Here is a 22,647-nt window from a genome sequence, read left to right on the forward strand (position 1 = left end):
GACCAAACATCCCCTGCCAAAAAAGGTGGTTTTATCTTGAAGCAATTAACACAAAACAATCTGTATCTCACAAATTAGTTGTTTAAATTTACTTTCTAGTGTGGGAGGGGATGAGTCACTGGACAATAATTACAACTATAGCAGTAATACTTTCAGGTTGAAACACTACTGCTTCACAAATGAAATGATTTTAGTAACTAAACTCAAACACAATTTGCTGGAGAGGACTTCTAAAACTTTTGAGATACAAAAGTATAATTGAATCAAGGGACAGTATTCTCTCACAACCGGTATATGGGCAGCTACCTTGGGCTTTGCTACAGAAGTGGTACAATCAGATGGATGTAAGGAGAGGAAATTATGGGTGGGCTCAGAACTGCTCAGATAAACTACGTAGAACGCATTATAGCTTACTAATAGAATAAATACAAAAAAGGCTTTAGAGGGAAAACTACTGTTGCTTTGAATAAAAAAATAAATCTGCCTTTCCTTGAAAATCTATCTTCCTAGCTGACATCACCTTTATTTAAATGCTATTTTAAAATTAGAAGTTATAGTAACTTCAGCATTGCCATGTGTCCTGTAGAGGTTGAAAGATACATTCAAAATTGGTGTTTGTGACTTAAATTTTATTTTACATGGCTAAAAATGGCATAAGGTATTATATGGTTTTTCTCTTACACACAGCTGCTGCTTCTGATATTAAATGGAAGCTATGTAGATTGAATTCTTCCTAACGGACTCAAATTCTTTTTGATTCTGAGTCATCTTCAGTAGTTTAGAGATTTTGTTTCACAGAGATTTTGTTTCACACTGAAGCTTTTGCCCCTATTTTGAGAATACTTAGGGGACATAAAAAGAACAATGATATGTTCTAGGTTCCAACAATCCTATTACTTTCTAGAACTTTAAAGAATGGAAGAATATGGTCTAGCAGTAAACAAAAGTACCAGGCTTTTATAATTTTATTTAAATCTTAAACCTCTTAAAAAGTACTGTTAAAATTGCTGTAATTTAAATTACAGCTCTGGAGAGCTAGTTCGTAGGAACATTGTTTTAAAGACAGTAGTTACAGATTCAGGACTTGCTTTAATTGATTTTTAAATAAAATATATTTGAATATCTGTAAAAAAAAAAGAATTTAATTCAGCCCATAGTTGCTGATTAAGGACATTATAAGCCTTAGGGTTTCATTCATTCTTAGAGGATTATACTTTTCTAATTTTTTTATCATATTCCTTGAAAATCAGTGGCAAGGTATGGGAAAGAGAAGAGTGTGTGTGCACATTTTTTTTAAAAGAAATTTCCTTATTTTTTATAGACACAACATACCACCCTATATTTTACTGTTTTAATGCAATACTGGCAAAAGCAGTAGAACTTCAGGTCAAACAACTCTTGCTACTAATGTAAACTCATTCTCAGAAAACCATTCTCACATGGACAGTGGTTAGAAAAAAGTACATGAATGTGCTACAAAAATAGAGCCACAAGACTTCTCACAAGTAAAAGAAATTCCTCTGTATAAGTCCACAGTTGACCAAGGTCCAGCCTCCTTAACAGTGAGCAACAGGAAATATGCTGCCAAGTCACCATCTTCAGTTCTGAGAGTGAGTTTACATGCTTCCCCAATGGCACAAAGTCTCATGACGATCCAATGAATCAACAGACACTTGGGAAATATTAATAAACAATTGTTTATGAACTATTACCTCAAAGAACTTCAGCAAGAAGGAAAATGAAGTTTATGATCTTTGAGTAAACATTTTTAGCGTAACAGTCTCTGCGACCAGATATTTAAAGAGAAAAATCAAGCTTATAAAACACCATTTCTCTGTTATCAACTGGAATACACTAAAAATAGGATACTGGAAATACATGTTCTTAAAGCATTTCCACAAGAAATGTTCATAATTATGACATTCTAAACCATTTAGCAATTGTATATGCTACATTAACTAAAACAAAGGTATTCCTTATTGCACATTTTAAAGTTGGAAGGATACTCTAGTTTAAGTGGGGGATATTTAGGGGGAAAATATTTTGGCTCCAAATGTATACTGCACCAAGGCAGCTTCATTCTAAAAACATAAACCATTTAAAATAAACTTTTATATTTTGAAGCCAATAATCCTTCAACACAATGAATAGTTCATAGTCCACTTTCTGACTAAGTGTCAGAGGTTAATTTTATGGGCCCTGTTTTAAGGCCTGTGAACAGCCCTCACTACTCTGAGAATCGGGTGTAGGTGGAGGTTCATCTTTAAAGCCTGAAGACATTAAGTCTTTTGCAGCAGGTGGTGGCCCATAGTCTTGGGGACCATGAGTTGGAGGTGGTAATGGGGCACCAGGAATGAAGTACTCTCTTGGGCCAAATGAGCCTAAAGGTCTAAATGGTGCAGGTCCTGGAAAAAAATCACGAGGGTCAAAAGGCAAATCCCATTGTCCAGGTGGAACACCTGGTGCATATTCTCTGAAGTCTATTGGTGGACGGATACTAGGACCTGGAAAATAAAAAGGAAGTTATGTAAATACCCAGAAATTTCTGAACTTGGGTGATTTCAAGTATGTTAATATAGTCTTTAATTTCTCCCAAGCCTAGAACATCAACTGGTGAACATCCTGACTTGCCAGATGAGGCAAACTGAAATGGAACAAGTTTAGGTTATAGCCTGGCCAACCAGCCATGAAGCAACATATTAAGGATTTAAACATGGCTCTACCTAGCTCCAGGCTTATCTTTTATCTTTCCCTACTATATAATTGCAGGATTATTTCTATCTCACAAGAGCTCCATTTATATTTGGAAGTACTATATTACCATGACAAGATGATAGATTATGAAATAAGAACTTTACTACATCAAAGAAATTTTGATAAAAGGAAATCCCACTATTTATTACTGTATCCATTAAAAATTCATGAAGTATTTCAGCATGGACTTTACACATGCCATCAGAATCAAGGTGCATGCCCTCCTGGAAAAGGCCTTCCACAGCCACCTAATTAAATCAGCAACATTTATTAGGTCACTGTTAAATCCTCCTCTTTAACACTTCCCTCTGACTTTTCTCAAGGTAAGGAGGGTTTGACTTTTCCTTTTCTATATTCTATAACCTACTGCCTATGATTCCATTATGGGTGATTACAAACTTTATGTTATAGGATTTTCATATCTGTGACAAAATTTTAAGTTATGGCATGTGTCTCATCCACCTTTTCATCTATTGCAGTGCATATCAACATATTTTCAACAAACATCTGCAGAAGTAATATTTCTGGCTTTTCTCTATATAGCCCCTTATCCTTGTCTATGAGATAGCTATTGCCTATCTCAGTATAAGATTATGTAGTGTCCCATATGTCCCAAAAAACTGGAGGAAAAGTTAAAATGTACTCAGCTGTATCCTTTCATTGTTAAGACCTGAGATAGCAACCAACTGTTTTAGCAAGCAATAGAAATGAAAGATGAATGTGATTTATAAGTCAATCACTACTGTTCAGATCATCATACCAAATGGTGGAGGAATTGGCCGAGGCCCAAAAGGCCCACCGAGCTGAAATGGCGGTCCATACCAAAAGGGAGGTGGTGGAGGCCGTCGCATCGGGGGTTCCATAGGGGGGCCCATGAAGGGTACCCCTGAGAAAGGAGGGGGCCCTTTCATAGCCATATTAACCTGCAATTTAAGATTTTAAAGAAGTTAAAAGTTTTAAAATTCCTATGTATTAAGACAAAGTACCAACACCGATAAAAGCTAAAACCAAAACAGGCACCTGTCCAGAGAACACCATCAGTGCAACAAAACTCTACCCACCCCTCCTGTGTATTCCCACTGACAGCTTACAGAAGTTAGAAGGATTCCACAAGAGGGAGCAGTTTGTTAGTGATTATATCTGCTCAGGAAAGGGAAAGGCAAGAGGACTGGCAGAGGTTATTAACAGAGGTGATTTCTGACCAGTATGTCATGCTGTATTCACTACAACCTATTTCAAAGGGAGTCCCCCTCCTCCCCATCACTTCCCTTTCATCACAATAGCTCATTACTTCCATATTAAGAATGAACAGAATAAAATGAAAAATACATTCTTTACCCATGTAATAATAGCTACTATTCAGAGTATCTTCAGTAAGTCTTTCATAATTATTCAACCTCTGAGATCTTTAAGTAGACTGTCTTGTTTTAAATAAGAGGGAACAAAAGCAAATGGATTATGATAATTTGTTGAAGGCCACACTGCATATTAAAGGGTCTCAATCCCAGGTTTGCCTGCAAGCCATGCTTTTCCCACCTCTACTCCTCTATAACAACGGGTCTTTGCTCTCTTTTAAATCTTCTACTACAAAAGGGGTTTGGGGGTCTTATCTAAGCTGCCCTTAGATTGCTCCAGAGATGTATATTCCTGGAATATGTATACACTGGAACTTGAGAAGTATTTCCCAACACAATGCTATATACACAAATTAGGAAGACAAGGCTTTAATATTTACTTTCATTTACTGTACACCATTTGAGATATTGATTTATCATTTCCTATGAGTAGTGAGTTTGAAACTAAACAATTAAAAATTTATTTTATTATAGAGCTGCAGAAGACCTACCAGATATAATAGCAACACAGTTACAAGAAAATGCACTTATGTGAACAAATGAGACCATTGCTTGGGACTGGCTCAAGAGGTCATTTCAGATTATCATTGTTGCACTGAAACAGTATTTCACTTTCAGAAAATCTGATACCAATCTAATTCAAATCACTCAAAATAGGGTTTGCACAAATGGAGGAATTCTTAAATAGCATTCTTCCAAACAAAAATAAAAATGATGAATTATATAATTTATAATGAATTTACTTTGCCTTAGAACATTCAACACAAAACACCATATAAAGTTAGAGTGATAACTTTTCACATTCTGTAGTTCATTATAGTTGTACACACTTAAGCCACATTTCCAAGGAGAAAAGTAAGCTCAATATTGCATGCAGTTTAAAGCAAACAAGATCAGTGTCATGCTCTGAATATCCTTCCCAGAAATGCACAGAATAAAACACAATTCAGTTCTCAACCTCTAAGTACTTACTCCAACTGGATGCTCAGTTAAAGAAGTAATGGTAGAAACTGAGGGGGTCTCAGGTTCTTGGGGAACAGTTTGCTTTTTAAAAAACAAATGGGATGGTACAAATAGAACACAAAGAAGGATAAAGCAAAGAGCAAGTACTGTAGGAAAGCAACATGTTCCTGCACGACCACGTGATTCACAGTAACTACAGAACTTACCTTGCCCTCATCCGTCACCTTAGCTGGAGAAGAACTTTTGGAGCTGCTGTTCATGTGAGCTGGACCACATCCTGGGTCTGTTAGAGATCAAAGAATGGATTCAGACTTATTCTAACATAAAGAGAATAAAAATCCTGCATCCACAATTACAGATTCTTTGAAATTACTTGGTCTCTTTACCAGAGGCAACGGGTTTCCCAGATGCCTCAGAAGACCATTGAGTACGAGGTAAAGGTCCATCCATTGACCCTTGGGGAAAAAAGATCAGAGCCCTTGTATGTATTTTTCAGAAGAAATAAATCACTGGTGGACAGGTCAGGGTTCAACAATAACTAGAAAGCAACATTAAAATGGGTTGCTCAGGGGTTGGGGTTGTAGCTCAGTTGCAGAGTGTTTGCCTAGCATGTGTGAGGCACTGGGTTTGATTCTCAGCACCACACCATCTACAATTAAAAATATTTAAAAAAAATGGGTTGCCCAATACATAAATCACAATTTATGAAGAGACTTAAGTAAAATAAAAGAACTGCCTTGGGTTGATAGAACAGCAAATTAATACGTACTGGTCCTAAACTTTAAGCTACAGACTTGAAGTATGTGTAAGTTGGCTTTTCTTTAGTCTGTATAACCTGACTTCCAATCTTACCAAGACTACAGTCCTATTTAGAATTGGAAATAAGACTAAGTATTTCATATTGGAAATATGTATGCTACATAAAGTTTAAGGCTACTTTTATAATATGTGGAAAAGGAACACCATAGAGATTTAATTTAAAGATAAAGGTTTACACTTCACAGTGTAAAATTTAAAAGAAAAAAACAATACAGGGACCTCCAGGAAAAAAAATGTTTTCTATTCTAGAACAGATTTTACAGAAAACATTCACTAAGATAAAGTAAGAAATTATCTTCTATATATTGTACAGGCCCAAATTCTATGTTTTCATTAGAATATTCAAAAGGGAAAAAAAACCAAAACCTTGAAGCAGTTTACTATAAAGCAACATGTGAATGCTAACCAAATCCAATTCTAGGCATATCTCTTTGATTAAGAGTAGCAGAAGGAGGTCTCCCAGCTGGCTCTGCTGTCAGTGAAGGGGAACAGTCTCCACCACTCACTGGGGATGGACCAAAAGAGCCATTATGGCTCAGTGGACCTAAAGACAACAATGCCGTGTTACTACTTTAAGGCAGCCTTCTCCCTGACACCAACCCCCACACCTCCCGCTTTAGCAAATCATTCAGATTATTTCATAACCATTACACACAGAAATAAAAAGTAATTTACATACATTCTGCACCAAGAAATAAAATAGCTCCTTTTACAAAGTGCCCCCTACCTCTCCGAGGAGGATTTTGTAAATTTGGTCTCCCCGGCATTGGTTTTACAATCACAGGTTCATCTTGCCACATTGCCATCTTTTGGGTCATTTCCAGTAGTCTTGAATATTGAGAAAGAATGGGCTGAATTATGAAACAGCAATCATAGATAATATCTAGCATAACCTTAAAACACTATAAAACATACAGTAAGATACCAAAAATCACATACTTCTGTCTCAAATTAGCAGCTTCCCTTTTCTCTTCAGCTATAGCTCTTTCTGCAGAACGAGCTTTGAGCTATTAAAGAGAAAATATTCAAATTCAGTTGCGGTAGGCTATGCAAAAAATAAAGAAAAGGGGAAAAAAATCTTACCCAATTATCATGAGCTTTCTTCACATGCATAGCAATCTGAAAAAGACAACACATTAAAAAAATGTTTTTAGGGATTCATTATTATAGCCTATAATTGTCTGTATTAGATATCAAAGAATTCTGCAACTACAGGACAGTATTAATTACTACCTGGTTTTTAAATGAGCGCTCGGTTTTCTGTAATTCTTCTTCCATCTCTTCAATTCTCCGCCTAAGAATTACAACAATTGAATAAAATTTGAAACATTCTGACCATTTTCTCTTTATTCCATCAGCTATACTTTTAAAGACTTTTATCATACATAAGAAAAACATTTCTAAAGTTATATGAATCCAGTGTGTTCAAAATTAATACTACAGACCAGGTGCAATGCCACATGCCAGTAATCCCAATGATTGGGAAGCTGAGGCTGGAGGATCACAAGTTCGAGGTCAGTCTCAGCAATTAAGTGGGAACCTATGCAACTGAGACGCTGTCTCAAAGTGAAAAAAAGGTCTAAGGATGTAGCTTAGTAGTAAAGCACCAAAAATAAATAAATAAATAAATAAATAAAATAAAAACCTAATACTAATAACTTCTTTATCATTTAATTGCTAGAGATTCTGAATTGATAAATTATAATTTCCTTAACTGTTCATCAGTGTGTTCTCAAGTAATTCTGCTAGAAATATCTTCCTCCTTAAAACTTTTTCTTTTTTTCAAATTATATCCATAGAAGATTTCCAAGGTCTATCAAATGCCACACTTTTGTGGGTCTTGATATAACACACAGCAAACTGATTTCTTAAAGAATTACTACAACATACAAAACCCCCAGAACTGTTTGCATTGACCAAGTTCCCTATGGTCTTGCCCATTGGGTACAAGTAAATTTTTGTTAACATTTTTCATTTGTTAAGTTGAAATTTATTTTTTCTCCTGTGTGAATTGAATGTGTTCATATCCTCTCGTTATTTATACTTCCATGCTATTTTCTTCTATCTACATAATGTAAAAAAAAATTAAAAAGAAAGCTAACACTAATTCATGAGACACTGACACCCTCCTTTAGAAACTGAACTCACTTGTAATTTTTAACTTCCTGTACAGCGGAAACCACCTTTTCATCTGCAGCTGACAGCTGCTGCTCTTTTTCTAGTCTCTCACATTCTTCTTGACTCTGTTTCCTAAAAGAAAACAAGTTATCAAATCAAAAGTTTCTCTTTGTGAATATCACTTCCCACAATTCTATAAAATGCTTAGGCACATAAAATAGGAATTCAAACCTGCAATTTCATAAATCAAACTCTGGCAAATCACTTACATTTTCTAACTTATCCTCTTAATTCTCTACTTACCAGTAAATAAAATAAATGTGAAAACAACATGTGCCCCAAGGGCAAGTCTCCTGTGTGTAAGATAATAAAAACTCACTTTACTTCAATGTGGAAGATCAGGACTGATCAACCTAACATAATTAAACATATTAGGATAAAGCAGGGGATAATTCTTTTCTCGTTTCTGCCATGGGTAGGACACTAAGTATATCTTTGTCATGGAGGAACTCTTTTCTCAATCCAAGACTGGTACCATATAGTCAGTCAAAGAAAAAAATCTTCTAGAATATATCTTTTAGCTATGCAATTAACCACAGAACATTTTTCACACTTTAGATATTATTTTCAAAAGAATTGTAAATTAAGCAAAAAGACAAATCTGAGTTTTGATAATGTCTATCAACCAGAAAAAGAAGCCAAAGTGACCCACTATCAGAGTATTATCTACTGACAAGTTTTAACTCTCATCATGAAACTCAAGATGTTCATCTACTGACACAAAGGTAGCCACATTTAATGATTTAAAAAATACTATTTTCTGCTATCTTTGTACTACTTTAGCCATATTTCCAATTCAAAAGATAATTAACTTGAAACTTAATTTTCCATAAATCAGAAGAACTACAGTAAAAAAGGATTACTGGTACCAAATAGAAAAAGGGGATAATATATTCTTATATAGCTTCTCATTTAATTCTTCAGCAAGTATTTTATGAGTGGCTATAATATACTAGTTACCTTGTAAGATGCTAAAGAATAAAAGAGCTCACTGTTTCAGGTATAAATGATGCCTAAAGGAATATAATAATTTTCCCCACTGGCTTAAGAAAGAATATGGAGAAAACTGAATCTTGAAGGACAGAGAGAATTTTGTTTCCAATTATCAAAGAGTTAGTCTGAGAGCACTAAGAACAATCAAAACATCTTTATAAGAATATAAAATTGTGTTTGAAGAGATCCAAGCTAAAAAGTCAGTGAAGATATATGTATGTGGCCAAGATCCATTAGAAAAAGGAATCTGAGAATTACAAGTAAGGCTGGCACTTTAAGATACTTTTCTCCTATTGAAGATAACACAAAGATATGAGTCTGAACCAAGCCTTCATTAAATTCCTGGGCTTAGAGGAAAAATGAGGCTACCATTAAAGGGACCCCTAATAAAAGCCCTAGCCTTTGAGTTTAGATTAGAAAGTACTGCACACTTAAGTGATGAACAGGCAAAAAAATCCAAAAGGAACAATACTGAAAAACATTGAAAAGACAAGTCATTTTTTAATTATCTTAATTGCTGACTAAGTTTAAAGTGACAATCTTACTCAAGTAACCTCAACACTTTTCTATAAGAAGATAACTTCGTCTTAGTCCTCAAATTTCATCTATAATTATCACAACAATGTTGGCCAATCAAAACTGACCAGGCACTCCATAAGACAAAATTCTGTGAGAAAAAATCCCACAGAAAAGGAAACCAGCTAATGGGGTTATCCGCACATGTTTTAAAATCACTGTGCTTTATATAGTCAAAAAAGTAAAGTCAAGATTATGAATTTCAGGGCTGGGAATATAGTTTAGTTGGTAGAGTGCTGCCTTGCATGCACAAGGCTCTGGGGTTCAAACCCCAGCACCACAAAAGAGGAAAAAAAAGATTATGAATTTTGTCAAAGGATTAGAAACTATAAAACAAAGAAATAGTTGGGTGTGGTGACCTACCTACAGTCGAAGATACTCAGGAGGCAGAGGCAGAATTATGAGATTAAAGATAGCTTGGAAAGCAGTAAGACCCTAGTCCCTTATGAGAAAGAGCAAGGAGTCTGGGGAGGTAGCTCAATAGTAGAGCACATGGCTCAAGGTCCTGGGTTTGAGCTGTAGTACTGAAATAGGACTGGGGTTGTGGCTCAGTGGTGAAGCACAGGCCCCACATGTGTGGGGCACTGGGATCAGTCCTCAACACCACATAAAATAAATAAAATATTGTGTCGGGCTGGGGATGTGGCTCAAGCGGTAGCGTGCTTGCCTGGCATGCGTGCGGCCCCGGGTTCAATCCTCAGCACCCCATGCAAACAAAGATGTTGTGTCTGCCAAAAACTAAAAAATAAATATTAAAATTCTTTCTCTCTCTCTTAAAAAATCCTATAAAAAATAAAATATTGTGTCCATCTACAACTAAAATAATATTTTAAACCCTGAATTTTTTAAAATCCTAAACTCAATGAATGATTTTAACAGCAGATTTGGGAAGTGAAATAAATCCTAGAGCTTTTAACATAGGTCAGAAGAAAATATCCAGAAGAAGTAAATCCAGAATGTAGGAGGCAGGGGAAATCAAATTCTAATATACATTATTATAATCAGAAGAGAGAATGAGGTAAAATCAACATTTAGAAAAAGACTCGAAAATTCAAGAAGTGTTTAATGGTCCCAAGCAACATAACTGCAAGAGGAAAAGTGGGTGGGGTGGGGAAAACTACACCTAGGCACTTCCCAATACAACTGTTAAAAACAGAGAAAGGACTACAGAAACTAGAAGAGGGATAAGACCAAACAACAATGATAATGGACTCCTTAAAGAAAAAATTTAAAACAGATGGTAATTAATTGGATATTTTTAAATTGCTAAAACTAAGTAACAGTCAAAATTCAGTAGCCAAAAGAAAGATCCTTTAAAAATGGAAACTGGTTTTAACTCTAATCATGAAGTCCATGTCAACCTAATACAGATTATAAAGGTAGCAATATTTAGTGAATAAAATACTATTCTCTGTTTATCCTTGTATTACCTTTGATACACTAATCAAATCTATCATTAAAGGACAATGTTCAAATAGAATGAAAATAATTTCAAATAAGAAACCAACAGTGTAGAATGCAGAACTACAGAAACTTTAAATATGTGTATAAATTGAATGAATGTCTTGTGGAGTTCACAGCATATGAAGTACTAACATACAATGCCACAACAGTTATCTGATTCAGGAGCTACTTAAAGCCCATAAAAAAAATAATAAACCTATTAATCTATGTCAGGTTTTTATTAAATCCAGAATATATACCATGGCCTTTAAATTATGAGAAGATGAATAAAATTATAATTATATAATTATAATTCCATTATAATTTATGATTACATCAAGCTTATACAGGGGATGAGGAAAATAATTAAAAATATTTAAACTATTAAAAAGATACAAGGAAGAAAAAAAGAACAGGTCATCAAATAGAAAGCAAATTCTTCATAAACCACACGCACATATTGACATGGACAGACTTATATTTTAGAAAGTCCACTCAAGCGGCTATAGAGAAAACTACTAAGAATTTGAAATAAGTTATATACAAATATAAAAAATGTAGAATGAATACAGATGATCTAGGTTAGAAACAGAAAAGATGACACAGGCATGAACTAACATAGTACCTGGGGATGAGTAAAAAGAGTAAAAACCACAGATGATGACTGAATGAATTTTGGAGGAGTTGAGAAAAATAGTGCTACAATTTAACTGCATTACAAAAAAATTAATTGCCATTTAGGTCATTCAGATTACTAGTAGGGACAGAGAAAACAAGTGTTCTTTAAAAAAAAAAAGTGATAAAATGAGAAATGTTTCTTTGAAACAGGCCAGGAATTTAGAACTGGCCTGAACAAAAATTTGAGATTCTAAAAAGGTCGATTGGAGATCACAGAATTTTAGAAAAGTTAATGGAAAGGTTTCAATATTTAATGCATTAATTAGGCAACAGAAGTCAAAATACCTAAAAATAGTTAGGTCTGTAAGAAGGTCTGTCGTTGCTTTACTCTTTTTACCGAAGAGTAAAATCAGGTGCAAACAAATAAAATCTGACACAACCTATTTTTAGAGAATCCAAGTATTTTTGTGGATTAAAAACTTCAAATGAACTTTCAAAAAATAACTAGCTCCACACTAAGAAGATTAATATATAAATATATTCTACAAACAAGTACTTCTGTAATCATAACTCCTAAGGTCCTTGCCACAGTTCAATTTTGTGTGAACATCTGAGATATTCAAGTCCAAAACTTGTACCATCAATAAGTAAATATTATCCCTTTTTGAAGTTTTTATTCTACTAAAACATGTCATTCCAAATCACTCAGTATTTTTAAAGGTCCAGAGTTAGAGATACAAGTTCAAAACATTAGAATTACATAACTGATCACAATGAAAGGTAATTAAAATAAATAGGGAGATCATAGAAAGGGTCTAGAACTTTGAGAGGTATTTCCACATCAGTGACTGTTAATACCATTTTACCACTTCCTGCCTTCATATGAATTTGACAATTGATTACGATGTCCTCACAGCCTTAGTTTATGGTTCCAACTACCTCAGGACTCTTAAGACTGACAATGGAAAGAAAAATGCAACTTATAGGAACAAAACACAAAGGAAAAAAGACAAATCTCTACTTATTACAACTAGAAGAAATTGTAAATAACCTTAAGAAAACATAAAATTATCTATTAGTTCACACAGTGATAACAATAACAAACAATGAAAATCTTACTTTTGTAGTGCCATCTCATTTTTCTGGTAGAGTTCATTTAAAATCTCCACTTTCTGCCTTAGAGTTTTGCATTCCTCTTCCAGTCCAACTTTAGAAGACTGTAGTGAATTGCAGTCACCTTCTAATTTCTTTATTTGGTCTGTAAAGGATAAAACAGCTTATCTCTATATGTGTACAAGGACTTAAGAACTTGTTTGAGGGAGTAGTGCCAAGAAAAGTAAGAAGCATGAAAGCAAGAAGCCATTCTTTATCTTTCCAATAAAATTTTAAGTCTTTCCAACATGGCAATTTCTTCTCAAAAAGAACCCACCTTTTAGATTACATTTTGTGGGCATCGAGGCTCTTAGCATAAGTTGTAAAAGTTTTAGATCCTCTTCAACTACTGATATTGTAGTTTGTGTCTAAAAATTGCAGAAAAGAGAGGTATTCTTAAAAGTGAGGCACAGGAAGAATTCACAGGCACTATGGGACTCTTACAAAGAACTATACCCGAGAGACATCCATCATCTGCTTAATTTGATCTTTGATCTTCTCATTCCGATCACCTAAAAAACAAAAGACTTTTGCTTTTTCTTTCCTTACTTTTAACTCTATATTCTCCTAACTTCCCCAAACTAAATAATGATTGTGTTCAAACACCAGAAGAAAAAAAAATCAATTAAATAACTAAACTGATTAGACTAATGACTTTTAAGAGAATTGCAAGCTTAGATTTAAAAAAAAGAGAGAGAGAGGTGAATTTCAGGCTGGGGTTGTGGCTCAGTGGTAGAGTGCTCACCTAGCATGTGTGAGGCACTGAGTTTGATCCTCAGCATAAAAATAAATAAAAGTACTGTCTGTCTTAAAAACAAAACAAAAAAAGGTGAATTTCTAGTTTGCACAACTAAAATGTTATCTATGCTATTCTTGTAAGATAAAAGCTTTTCTTCTCTCTCAGATCTATCTTCACCTGGGCAAGTAAGTGTCTTACTTAGAAAGATTCAATCCTCTATTTTCTCCCTGAATCTACTACCAGGTGTGGTTTGAAATACTTGCTATGTAAGCAATATCCAACTTGGGAGAAAACATCTGGAAATATTTTCCTCATCAGTAAACACTGTTACACTCCCTCTCTCTAGCTTTCTGATAGTCTCTAGACTCTGTTCTCACAGCCTTAGTTTATGGTTCCAACTACCTCTGGACTCTTAAGACTGACTGTGGACCTTAAAACCACAGAGCCATAGAGATGATGAGTATCAAAATCAACTATCATCTGCATAAGAATTAAATTTCTCTTACTGTACAATGTTCAATACTCTAAGTATTGTACAGGATGTGACTATTGTAGCTGCAGTGTACTTACTAGTTTTCAATGGGATAGAAAAGGTCAGTGTTCTTCACATGCCTATTGCTACATTATACCCCAGCAACCCACCTCTGCCAATGCAACAGACATATCTATAGATCCAGTGATATGTGTCTACAACCCTGAATCTTAAGAAGAAAATCAGCTAGCTGAAAAGTGGCATCTGTATGAATACTTAATTAAAGACAGGAAAGCAAAAAAAGGATTCAACCTCTCTGAGACTGATCTTACCTGCTACCTCTCCGTTGGTTAATTCATCTGACTCATCTTCTCTATTTTGATCCTCAGATTCAGATTCACATTGTAACCGATTCAACTGTGTGATATAATTAGTCAAAGCCTAGAAAAGAAGCAAAAGGTTGGAAGACTCTCGATTTTAATTCAGAAGATTTCAGGAGAAATCATGAGATAAAACATGTATTTGGAGTATAAACTTACATTAATAGTATCATCTTTGTGATTAAGAAATACAAGTAAATCTTTCTGGGACTTCTCAAATGATTTGATGTGTTCACTGAGCTCAGCGTGTGATGTACACCAGTCTTTGACTTCCTGCTGCAACTGAAAAGTCAAAACACATGAATTCCTGTGGGTTAGGGAGGGGTTTCTGCACTGGATACATCAGGACTACAAGACTTAGACAAAGAAATAGAGAACCATACTCCTCGGTGGCCTGCCTCAATGGAGGGGGTTGAGACCTTGGTTAAGGAAGAGGGCAGAGTGGCCCCAACTCTCACAGCTGCAGTAAGAACATCAGAGTTCTCAGGAAGTTGACCCTGTTTATTGCATTCCCCAGAAAATTGCTGCCAATTCAAATAATTTACCTCCAGCAGGAATGGCTGGGCACATATGACTGTCTCCTAAATTTAGATTCCTTATTATGTAATCTTCCCTTGGCCAGTGAATCAGTAACTACTCAAAAGAGGATCATAAAATACTTAATTTTCTGGTTTAAAACGTTTCATTGAGGCTATGCAAGATAATAACTGATTGACATTTGATAAGAAAAGCAATAATCCAAAAATCCAAAACAGATGGAGAACATATATATGCACTCAATTTAGGGAGCATGTTTAAACTTTGCATATCTAGAAAAGGTCCTACATGAATATTCCTTACCTCAGAAACAGATCCAAGAAAGATACAAGATAATGATATTCACTTCTCTAGTTTACATTATGTATGACATCAAATTTTCTTTACCTGCTCTTTCGTCGTCTTAAGTATGGTATTTTCTTTCTGAAGCTGACAGCATTCCAACTTCACCTTCTCTTCACGAAGCTTAGCTTCATTAAAGACAATTTGAAGCTAATGCAAAACACTAGAGTTAGTGAATTAATTCCAAAGAAAAAACAAAGTTATACTTTCCCAAACCAGACATCATATAGTTCTCATTTTTTGCACATTTTAGCACACTTCAAATTTTTGGTCCGCAACAAAACTAAGATATAGTATTAATATCCCATTATGCCAACTATCCCATTAGCAAGAGTTGGCAGCTTTACCTCTGAAAATTCAGAAGTATTCACTGAAATGACATCTTCAAGCTTCTCTATAGATTTCTTATTTTCAATTATCTGCCAGGTGAAAACAGAACACAAAATATGCATTAGGATTTCAGTAGAAATAGTGATATGTGTGTGTGTGTGTGTGTGTGTGTGTGTGCGTGTGTGCGTGTGTGTACACACATATATATACTAAAAAAGATAAACACAACAAAATATTTGTCAAGCCATCCCATTACATTTCAGTAATGCAGGGGATCCAGCTTTGGACTAAGCAAAAAATCAAGAACTGAAAGAGATGAGGGAAAATGAAGTCATAAATATTTCATGGCATCCACAACCTTACTGTTTATGAGATAACCAGAAAAAGAGGTCAAAGTATAGAAAATCATAATGCAGTAATAAAATGTTTTAAAGCATAGAAAATTAATTAATTACTGTTTTAAATAAATCAGTTCAAATTAGTAATTTTTTTTCTAGTGATAGAGAAAAAAAATTTCCCAAGATCATTTTTAAAATTTTCTTATCTGAAGTAAAAAATGATAAAATTTAAGGGAGAATAGACTAATCTCACATACAGAAGAATTCCCAAAAATTTATAAAGATATTAGCTCCTTAAGGAAGTGGACATAACTCCCCAATCTTTGTTTGCAATGCCTGGGATTGAATCCTGGGCCTCATGCATGCTAGGCAAGTGCTCTACCATGAGCTGCATCCTGAGCTCATAACTCTTCATACTTTAACTGTGGGTTGTGCATGGTAACTTCCAAAGAATATAATATGAAAAGGATTGGAAAGAATTTTTACAGTGACGAAATCTGATAAATACTACCTCAGCTAGGTGATCAAGCTTACTTGGGGGTAGGATATTTCAGAACACACTCTCTACTATCTTTTGCAACTTTTATGTAATTACAGAAACTTATAGAAATTGAAAATGAAATATGTAAGTAAAATTTTTTTAAGTACAGAAAATTGATTAATTCATTACTCTTTCAAGTAAAAAGTAAACAAATACTGTTCAATTGGACAATAGTTTTTTAGTTGATCTGCATGTTTCCAAGGGCAGAGCAAAGCAATATGAAAATTATCCAAGGTTGAGAATAAAAATATTTCCTAGGCCCATAAAAATAATTTGTTGTATCAGTACTTAAAAGTTCCACAAAATGGGCACAGATGTGGGTTCAACTTCCTTGACTCCTAATCTTACTTTAGTTAACAGCTGGACTAAGTTCAACTTAACCAATTTTACAAAATATTTCAAAAGCCAAATTAAAGCAACACTTAGCAGCAAAACTCTTACCAAGTCGTGATTCTTAGCATTCTGTTCTCTTTCAGATTCTAACATAACATGAAGACTTTTAGCTCTCTCATCCAGAAATTCTTTAGCTTTTTCAAGAAGCTTTATTTTATCCTGGGAAAAAAGGTGTCAAGATTACTCACTCATTACATTTACTTTTGAGTTTAGAATGTAATTCCCCCCAAAGAAGGGATTTTTACCTTATATTTAGTTGCTTCATCAGAAAGAATCATATTTTGTTTCATGGTTTCTTTGATCTGTTTCTCTGATTCCTTTATCTATGTAAATAAAGCATTCAGAATTAAGATACACAAATTATAGTGCTACTATACAAGTTACTTCCAGACAAGTGACCCTTTCCAGAAGAAAGCAGTACTTAATACATATGACTGCTTAGAATTTGGATGATTTGTAGGAAATAATGAAATAAAAACTTTAAAATATGATTTTTAAATTAAAACAGGTAGAAATGATTCAATCTACAACCAAGGGAGAAAGAAACAAAAAAAAATTATACCTTCTCTTCATACTTTGAAAATTTGTGTATCAGTTCTTCATCTTCTTTCATGAAATTGATTATCTTTTGGGCAATTTGCTGTTCAGTGACTAAAAGGGGGAAATACACAAGATTATTACAATCACTAAATGAAATCCAATTACTCAATCTACTAAAAGTAAAGACATGTTATATGGTACTATGAGGAAATACTTCTTAGCATAACTAGTATGCTTTTAAAAAGCAATCTATGCTTATTAGCAATAAGAGTATAAAATTATTAAAATTTAAGAAAAATATAAGAACAATGATATTTTGCTGGGTGTGGTGGTGCACACCTGTAATCCCAGTGGCTCAGGAGGCTGAGCTAGAAGGATCCCAAGTTCAAAGCCAGCCTCAGCAAGAGCGAGACACTAAGCAACTAAGTGAGACTTGGTCTCTAAATATAGGGGGTTTGGGATGTGGCTCAGTAGAGTGCCCCAGAGTTCAATTCCAGGTACCCTTCCCATCCAAAATGATATTTCAATTTAAGCTTATTTCACAGATGGGAAATACAGTAAAGTGTTGTAGCTTGATATTCCTCCCTTCTCAAAACACTTTCTTTTCAGAAAATGGAATCATTTAATTCTTTGCAAAGAAAAACAGAAATGAAAGCATACTGATTCACATTACCATTCTTTAAATTATCTACTCAATTACTTAATGCATGATTAAATCATTAGCATAGAAATACCCTTCAAATGTAATACATCTGCATTACATCAATATTCAAAGTTAATCTGCCCCAAATTAAAACTTATCATCTCCCTATCCACAATTTGTTCCTCCTCTTTATCTCCTATCTCAGAGTTGGAACCAGCATCATCTACTCAGTTATCCATGCTAGCAACCTAGGAATAGTAAAATTTTCAGGAGGTAAAGAAAAGTAATAGACATTAAAAGTCACTGTATCTACTTCTAACATACATAAAACACACATCAAACACCAATACAATACAAGTTTAAGAAACCTAAAAATTTACCTTGATATACTCTATCTTTTACCTAGAAGAGAGAAAAAAGATTAAATTTGATGTCAAACATCTGCTCAATAGAAACAGCATTCATAAAACAACAGTCAGAATCATAACCAAGTGAGAATTTAATAACATTCTGGTTCAGAATAATAAATTTATAGGATTAAAAATAAGTAAAGGTTAACAAGCATTTTAAATTTAATTGGTAGTTATATTTCATAAATAGGCTCTGACATAAACACACTAAGATATGTACCTTATTTCACAGTAAAGATGTGTGTGTGTATGTGTTTGTGTGTGTGTACTCAAAATCATTTACTTGAGAATTCTAAATAACCAGGATAAAGTCTAGAAACAATCAAAAGGAATCTGAGGAAACGATATTAAGGCATAATCTTTGTACTAAGATATGCCACTTTCACTCACCAGAAAACATCTTAGAACTCCAATTTAAATTTGCCTATTGGCTGAATTTAGAAACTAATAGGCTACATCATCTTATTTCTACAAACCACTAAATATATAGCAAGAAATCTGAAAGGGAAGACTGCTAGAAGAAAATGCACAAGCAACAAGAGAAATGACAATTAACATATTCTGGAAAGGACAAAAACAATCATTTCCTAAAGACAGCAATAAACTGCCTGAAAATAAAACCTAAGCAGAATTTTTTTAAAAAACATCACTAAATTTCTTTGTAACTTAGCATATACTTGTCCTTTCAAATGTTATAAATGGTGATGGAATACTCAGATGTGTCCATGGATCATCCATGGGATCTTCGTAATAGGAAATTGCATTCAGAAAACTCCAACACAGAAAGAAATGGCATTTCTTTAATGTCATAGCCTTGCTAACCTTTTACTCAAAATGACAACAGAAGAAAATGGGAAGTAGCATAAAAGCAGTCATCTAAGGAAGAGACTAAAGCTCCAAAGTCAAATGCTGAAACTGAGGAGCAACAGCTAGGAACCAGATCCCACATAACCTAGTGAAAAGAGAAACAGGTATTGTTTCTTTCTTGAAATGAAAGAAACAAGAGAGAAATATAAAGTGTTTTCATGTTTTTCCCTTCTCTTTATCCTTCTATTTCCTTTTTCCTTTTAGCTGAGAAAAAGTTCAATGAGATTGAACTGTGAAAATTCCTCACAGGAATCCAGGCAAATGATTCTTCTATTTAAGAAGGGAATGCTTTTTAAGAGATTTTACACTCAATTGTACAAGGAGAGGAAACTTACCTTAACAATGATATGTCTGATATAATTAAGAAATCAGAAAAAGAACACTCAGATTTGAAAAGATTTGTATCCAATGCTTTTGGCCTCTTTAACTGTTAGGCTTTTCATATGCAAAGTCCATTTACCTAAAATAATTTTCTTCCAATTATGTTAAATAACTATGAAACAGAATGACCTACAGTACAAACATATGTATGTATAAGCTTATATATATACGCTTATACATATATGTACACACATACACAGAGATAGACTAATTCTGCTCAGAAAAAAAAGACTTAATGAACAAAACATTTAATGGATTTTTGGACAACACATAATCTATACTTCCAAATAAAAAGGTATTTTCTGAACATATGATCAAATCATAAAATCTGGGAAAAATATATATAAAAGACTGGAAAAATTATCTTATCTCCTTTTTCTCATATTACTGTATTTCTTTGTAGCATTTCCCCCTATTTATATGTGTTTATATTAACATACAGTTCATCAACATTTAAATCTTAGTTTCTGCTTTTTTTTCCACTTCACATTTAATTGTGAGCATTTTCTGTACCTCAAAGCTTTGAAATAGATAAATCTGCCTACTATTCCATTAAGCGAACATACAATATCCCCTAAATGAATTATGTTGTGCTAAGTCTTCAATCTAATACACTGTTCCACTGAAAAACATTACCAAAATCTTCAAAGCATAGTTATTTCTTTAATATAGATTACTAGACATATATGCTACATAAAAGGATATTTATCTAACCTATCCCATCTTTTATCCCACTTTTAAGACTTCTGATACGTATGAAACTACTGGTCAGGATGGCTGTAAGAATTACCAGTTCTACCAACTGCACCCACACTAAATTATTTTATAAGGTTAGTTTGACTTAAACCACTAATTTGTGTTTTAGCAACTGAAAAGGAAAAAAAGTGGGGGGGCAGTGACTATATAAAATAATCCTTGTGCTTATGTGCTAAGGTATAAGTAAGTTAATTTACTCACAACAAGAACAGTTCTCCAAAAGAAAATGACAAAGGATACCAATCCAAAGAAAACAGTGAAAACTACAGGCTCCCATGGTAGTCCATAAAAATCAGGCCCAGGTTGATACTCATCAGGCAATGTAGTAAACAGCTGAAACAGACAAATTAGAAGAAATGGGAAACCTTAAATTTATAACAAAACAGTCACAAAGAATCATGGCAATTCTAAACCAACCTCCTCGTCAGAAATCCACCTCCTCAATATTTTCCAATAGTTTCTTCAAGAGAAAGGATACTGACAGTCTTATATTTTTTGTTCACTTGCAGTGTTTTCAAGTATAATGAATCTAAATACTTTTTTAAAAAATTTATTTATGTATCTTTAGTTTCAGGTGGACACATTATTTTGTTTTTATATGGTGCTAAGGATCGAACCCCTAACCATCTAACCATCTAACCCTAACCATCTAACCCTAACCCTAACCCTAACCCTAACCCTGTGCCTCATGCATGCTAGGCAAGCGCTCTACCACTGAACCACAACTCCAGCCTGAATCTAAATACTTTAAATTGAGCATACTTTAAATTTTCCAGTTTGTAACAGGCCCTATATCATCACATTGTCTAACACCTGGCTAGAATCCCTCTGGATCATTCTTTTGTCTTAGATAACCTGGTTTTTATAATTTAAAAAATTCATTTAAGACAAAAACTTAAATATATGAAAGAACTAATTAATTTTATGGCAACAAATAAAAACAATGAAACAATAAAAAGATTTCAAGCCCCTTTGGGTATCATTTGATAAGCTAGAAGAATACCTTACTATTCTGAAAAGTGTTTAAATAAAGAAAATGAATCAAATATTTATCTCCTGCCTTAACTATACAAACCAAATATCTGTGTAAAGAATAATCAATCATAGCCAGGCGCCGTGGCACACACTTGTAATCCCAGTAGCTAGGGAGGCTGAGGAGGGAAAATAGCAAGTTCAAAGTCAGCCTCAGCAAAAGGGAATTGCTAAGCAACTCAGTGAAACACTGTATATAAATAAAATACAAAATAGGGCTGGGGATATGGCTCACTAGCCAAATGCCCCTGAGTTTAATTCCCAATACCCCCCCCCAAAAAAAAAGAATAATCAAATTTTTATTTGTGTAGGCATCCCATCCTTTAAATGAAGAAAGAAAAATCCAGCAACTCAGACCATTGCTATTTTGCAACCTATAATATATTAGCAAATCTCACCAACGTCACTGTTGACTAGTAGTCAACATCAAAGGAGAGGATATGCATATGTCAATGCAATATTTCCTATTAAGTTTTCATAAGAAAAAGAATTGAACCTAAACCTGACTATTAATTTCCAAGAAATATAAAGCAACAGAGAGAAGCTGAGGTTGTTAGCTCAGCACTTGCCTAGAATGCATGGAGCCCGAGGTTCAATCCCAGCATCACCAAAAAAAAAAAAAAAGGCAATAGAGAAAACAGGTTAAATTGTTGTACCAGGGGGATGTCATTTATTCACCAAAACTACAATATATCCTAGAAGTCCCACAAACGTATTTTTTTCAATTATTGCAAAAAGTTACAACAAAAGGAGAAATCAATTAACTTATATGAGACTTGTTCTCCCACTGAAAGCAACCAGAAAGTTGGAATATATATATTTTTGGTACCAGGGATTGAACTCAGGAGCACTTGATCACTGAGCCACATCCCCAGTCTCAGCCCCATTTTGTATTTTATTTAGAGACAGGGTCTCACTGAGTTACTTAGAACCTCACTTTTGCTAAGGCTGGCTTTGAACTCATGATTCTCTCTCAGCTTCCCGAGCCACTAGGATATTAAGGCATGTGCCACCATGCACAGTCAAAATATATTTTTAAAGAGCTATTTTTCAGATAGAAAGCCACAAGGGACATGCAACTGTCACCCCTAAGAG

General features: G+C 34.2%; 1 protein-coding gene across 1 annotated transcript in view; it reads right to left on the reverse strand.

The window, feature by feature from the left end:
- Positions 1 to 1,979: 1,979 nt before the first annotated feature.
- The window catches only part of LOC143390098 (transport and Golgi organization protein 1 homolog), a 39,755-nt gene continuing 19,087 nt past the window's right edge, over positions 1,980 to 22,647 (reverse strand). The window contains exons 7-29 of the mRNA XM_076842699.2: positions 20,722 to 20,853; positions 18,487 to 18,508; positions 17,486 to 17,574; positions 17,169 to 17,246; positions 16,972 to 17,082; positions 15,669 to 15,740; positions 15,367 to 15,471; positions 14,602 to 14,724; positions 14,395 to 14,503; positions 13,308 to 13,363; positions 13,129 to 13,219; positions 12,819 to 12,957; positions 8,040 to 8,141; positions 7,125 to 7,185; positions 6,975 to 7,010; positions 6,831 to 6,898; positions 6,619 to 6,719; positions 6,298 to 6,435; positions 5,459 to 5,527; positions 5,279 to 5,355; positions 5,082 to 5,153; positions 3,515 to 3,677; positions 1,980 to 2,504 (exon numbers count right to left, since the gene is read on the reverse strand). Of these exons, the coding sequence (XP_076698814.1) occupies positions 2,191 to 2,504; positions 3,515 to 3,677; positions 5,082 to 5,153; positions 5,279 to 5,355; positions 5,459 to 5,527; positions 6,298 to 6,435; positions 6,619 to 6,719; positions 6,831 to 6,898; positions 6,975 to 7,010; positions 7,125 to 7,185; positions 8,040 to 8,141; positions 12,819 to 12,957; positions 13,129 to 13,219; positions 13,308 to 13,363; positions 14,395 to 14,503; positions 14,602 to 14,724; positions 15,367 to 15,471; positions 15,669 to 15,740; positions 16,972 to 17,082; positions 17,169 to 17,246; positions 17,486 to 17,574; positions 18,487 to 18,508; positions 20,722 to 20,853 (2,328 nt within the window). The 3' untranslated portion in view covers positions 1,980 to 2,190. The remainder of the gene's footprint in view (positions 2,505 to 3,514; positions 3,678 to 5,081; positions 5,154 to 5,278; positions 5,356 to 5,458; positions 5,528 to 6,297; positions 6,436 to 6,618; positions 6,720 to 6,830; positions 6,899 to 6,974; positions 7,011 to 7,124; positions 7,186 to 8,039; positions 8,142 to 12,818; positions 12,958 to 13,128; positions 13,220 to 13,307; positions 13,364 to 14,394; positions 14,504 to 14,601; positions 14,725 to 15,366; positions 15,472 to 15,668; positions 15,741 to 16,971; positions 17,083 to 17,168; positions 17,247 to 17,485; positions 17,575 to 18,486; positions 18,509 to 20,721; positions 20,854 to 22,647) is intronic.

Source organism: Callospermophilus lateralis, unplaced genomic scaffold (genome assembly GCF_048772815.1).
Source record: "Callospermophilus lateralis isolate mCalLat2 unplaced genomic scaffold, mCalLat2.hap1 Scaffold_89, whole genome shotgun sequence".
Lineage (NCBI taxonomy): Eukaryota > Metazoa > Chordata > Mammalia > Rodentia > Sciuridae > Callospermophilus > Callospermophilus lateralis.